Consider the following 3,520-nt stretch of genomic DNA (forward strand, 5'->3'; position numbering starts at 1 on the left):
CCGATCCTCGAATCGCGCATTAACGACCCGGGTGTAGCAATGACGCATAACATTGGAGAGGCGACAAAAGAAAGATCAGAGTCGAAAAAAAAAAAAGAAAAAAGAATTCGGATTGTGAAAATTTCGCGATGCATCGAAACGCGAAAAGTGATGTGGAACGTGGGGAAAACAAAATAATCGTTTTTCCGTGACAATGCCCACGGCAAGCTGCTACGTGTATTTTATTGTTGAATTCTCACGAATTTTGGGTTTATCGAAACAAATGGATTTACGGTCGCTAGGATTCTATGGATGGAAAATGGAATCACGTCTTCGAGTATCATCCCATTTGGAAGAGTTGATACGAGTAAGTAATTGATCGCGAAGAATTTGAAACGAATTTTTCTTTCTTTTGGAAACTGATAACTGATAACTGTTTCGATTGTGCTCGATTTTGGAAATTCGAATTTTACAGTTTTTTATATGTTGTTGATTTGTTGTTACGTTTAATTTATTGGCCTAATTTAGTTTCGATTGAAGTTATACGTTTAAGAGAGTTTTTAGTAGGTATAATGGAAAACAATTATGAAAATCGTTGCAATATTTCTAATGAGAGCAATCATTAAACTTGTTTTTCGGTAATTTTGCTGCGAAATTATTCGATACGAGTAAATTGAATTGTCGAATGAATATTAATTCAAGCTTAAAGCACTGAATTTGAAATTAAAAGTAAGATAATAATCGAAATGTGATCGTGAAAATTGCGATTCTTTGATTAAAATATTGCGAATATTTTATCATATGTATGTAAAATCAAAGTAATAAAAGTATGAATCTTAAAGGTATAGCTACGTTTGAGTATTCTCAAAAAATTGGTCTTTTTTAAAAATTTAAATTAAAAATTTTCTTTTTAAATTTTTAAATTTTTAAAAAATACAAATGTTTTTCATTTTTCATAATTATTATACAATAGTACAATAGTTTAAGCATTAGAAATACGTAATGTTTAATATGTAAATAATATTTTATACACAAATAATTATAATTAATAATGAAAATAAATAGGTACATGTAATTATGGATTTGGTAGCTCTAATGTTAATTTTCAGCCTTTAATGAACGTAGAATTATCTTTACTGATTAAAGAGTTTGCAAGAATAAAGAGGAAATTTCACATTGTTTGTTACACATTTTGTCTTATTAAAAAAAATATAATCTTCCATTTCATATAAAAAAAAAAAAAAAAAATAACCAGCTTCGAATAATAATGTTGCAACATGCAATGTAACAGAAATTTTTAATACTAATAGAAAAATAAAAGTTTATAAAATAAAGTTTTTAAAATAAAAGTAAAGTATTAGATATAAAACTGGAAGCATTCATTATAACGAATAATTTTTAGCCTTTTTAATTTACTTATATAAAAATTCTTTACATTGAAAATTGCAAAATTTAAAAATGTATTAGAGTAAAAAAAAATATGTGTATAATGTGATGCTTTTATAATAAAAAATTGAAAAGAACTTGTTACCAAATAATTCAGATAATACATAGAATGAAGATGAATTCTCTTTATAAAATTAAATTTTCATGAATATAATGAAAGAAAGATTTCATTATTCATTCTTTAATTTTTAAACTAAATTTAATTATTAAATTCTCTCTCTAAATAGCCAAGCATTCCTACATTATCGTTATTACATCGAAAATCAAAAATTAAATTCTATTATATTTTTTCGTAGACGAGAACGAGATAACGAGATAAAAGATGATGAGTCGACGAAATAATTTCGATTATGAAATGACCTAGTTGACGAATTAAGCTTGGGAACTTGGCTTGGACAAAACTATTCGTGCTCACGTTTGGTGTTTCAAATTCTTCGAGATCGGCCGTAATAATGATCGCGTGAAAAGCTTCTCTCGTAGTTTGATTAAACTTCTCGATGCACGATGTAATTTATATTCATCAATGCGCGAGAGCAATTCTTAAAGCTTGTTATAATAACTTTTGCCGGTAAAACTGAGGGAGATGATGTTGGAAAGTTGAATTCGGGCTATTGCAGTTTTCAACTTGATAATTAATTATTACGAAACGACAAAAAGGTTGATCCTGCAGAAATTGAAGGGATATCTCGTTATCTATGCATGAAAGAATAAAGCAAACGGGAAATTGAATAAAACTTTATATTTTCGTCGAATAGTTTTTGGAAAAGTAAATAAACGATGATAAAAAAAACGAATAAAAAATGAAAAGAAACAATAAGATTAAAAATTGTGTAAAAAAAATTGAAATTTTTATCGTAAAAAATATTAAATGAGAATTAAGAAAAAGTAAATCGTCATTTTAAAATTTATTTCATTTACAAAAATAATTTTAATATTATAGAATTAATAATTTTTTGAAAGTTTAATAAAAAAAATTATAAAAATCAATAAAGAATCAATATTTCAACTTATCATTTTTAATATATCATATATTTTTTATATCAAAATGTAACCAAATTTTTCAAAATTTCCTGACAATTTCAACAATTTTAAAATCATTAAAAATTTTTCCCTTCCTCTTTGACATTAATTAAATTAATTAAAAAATCCCCTATCAATCTCTCGATTCGTGTAAAAATTACAAAAAATTTCATCGCTCGGCATTTACAGACGGTTCCAACTTGAAATCAAATCAAATTTTATTCTTTTGATCGAGAAAATATATATCATATATATCATATATAAAATGTTCGTAAACACGAATATAGAACGTTACACTTATCTCACTCGTGATTAAAGTATTTCAATTCTCGCGTTTCGATCTCGCGAAAAGAAGAATCCCTCTCGAGTCACCGATGCAATTAACCGGCTTTTAAGACTTCAGAAAGGGCCGATGAGATAGAGAGGAAAATCTTAAAGCAATTAAGATTAATGTAATTAGCGTGAAAAGTGACTCGGGAGAGAGAACGAGAGAAATAGAGAGCCCTCTGTTCATTCCGTGTAGTATCCCTGAAGAGGCACTCGTGTCGGCATGCCTGGTCCCCGATTGTAAACAGATATTTTCGCGTTACTTTCATGGTGGTGGGTCGGTGGGTCTGCGCATGCGCCGCTCAGTTGGCGGCAAAGCCGTATAGTCGACCGGCGTACACCAGTCAGTTGACGTAGCCGCGTCGTCCACGTAACAATATGCTCCCAGTTCTCGCGATTACGGTTCTCTGCATCGCGACATGGGCATCCGCGTTGAACGATCCGCTCTCAGGTAAATCAATCACCTGGCCAATTAAAATACTTTGCACCCAGTCGTTATCATTCCCAGTGAGAACGATATCTCGAAACATTTTTTTTTCTTTTTTTCTTATCTTCTTCCATTTTCTTTCGTCGCGTTTTAACCTCGTTAGCCTGACGTTTATAAGGCTGAGTAGCGCAAGTGGTTCACGAACGTTTGCAAATCACTCGAAGCGGTTAACGGAGACGTGCAACTAGGATGAGCGTAAACGCTCGTTTATGTTTGCCAGTGTTCCCGAGAAGTGTTGGTATATGTATATATATATATATA

General features: G+C 30.2%; 1 protein-coding gene across 1 annotated transcript in view; it reads left to right on the plus strand.

Moving 5' to 3' along the window:
* The first annotated feature begins 2,880 nt into the window (after window positions 1-2,880).
* Window positions 2,881-3,520, plus strand: part of LOC102680486 (lachesin-like) — a 176,061-nt gene continuing 175,421 nt past the window's right edge. Inside the window, exon 1 of the mRNA XM_031514016.1 lies at window positions 2,881-3,223. Coding sequence (XP_031369876.1) covers window positions 3,151-3,223 — 73 coding nt within the window. The 5' untranslated portion in view covers window positions 2,881-3,150. The remainder of the gene's footprint in view (window positions 3,224-3,520) is intronic.

This window comes from Apis dorsata, unplaced genomic scaffold (genome assembly GCF_000469605.1).
Source record: "Apis dorsata unplaced genomic scaffold, Apis dorsata 1.3 scaffold_840, whole genome shotgun sequence".
Lineage (NCBI taxonomy): Eukaryota > Metazoa > Arthropoda > Insecta > Hymenoptera > Apidae > Apis > Apis dorsata.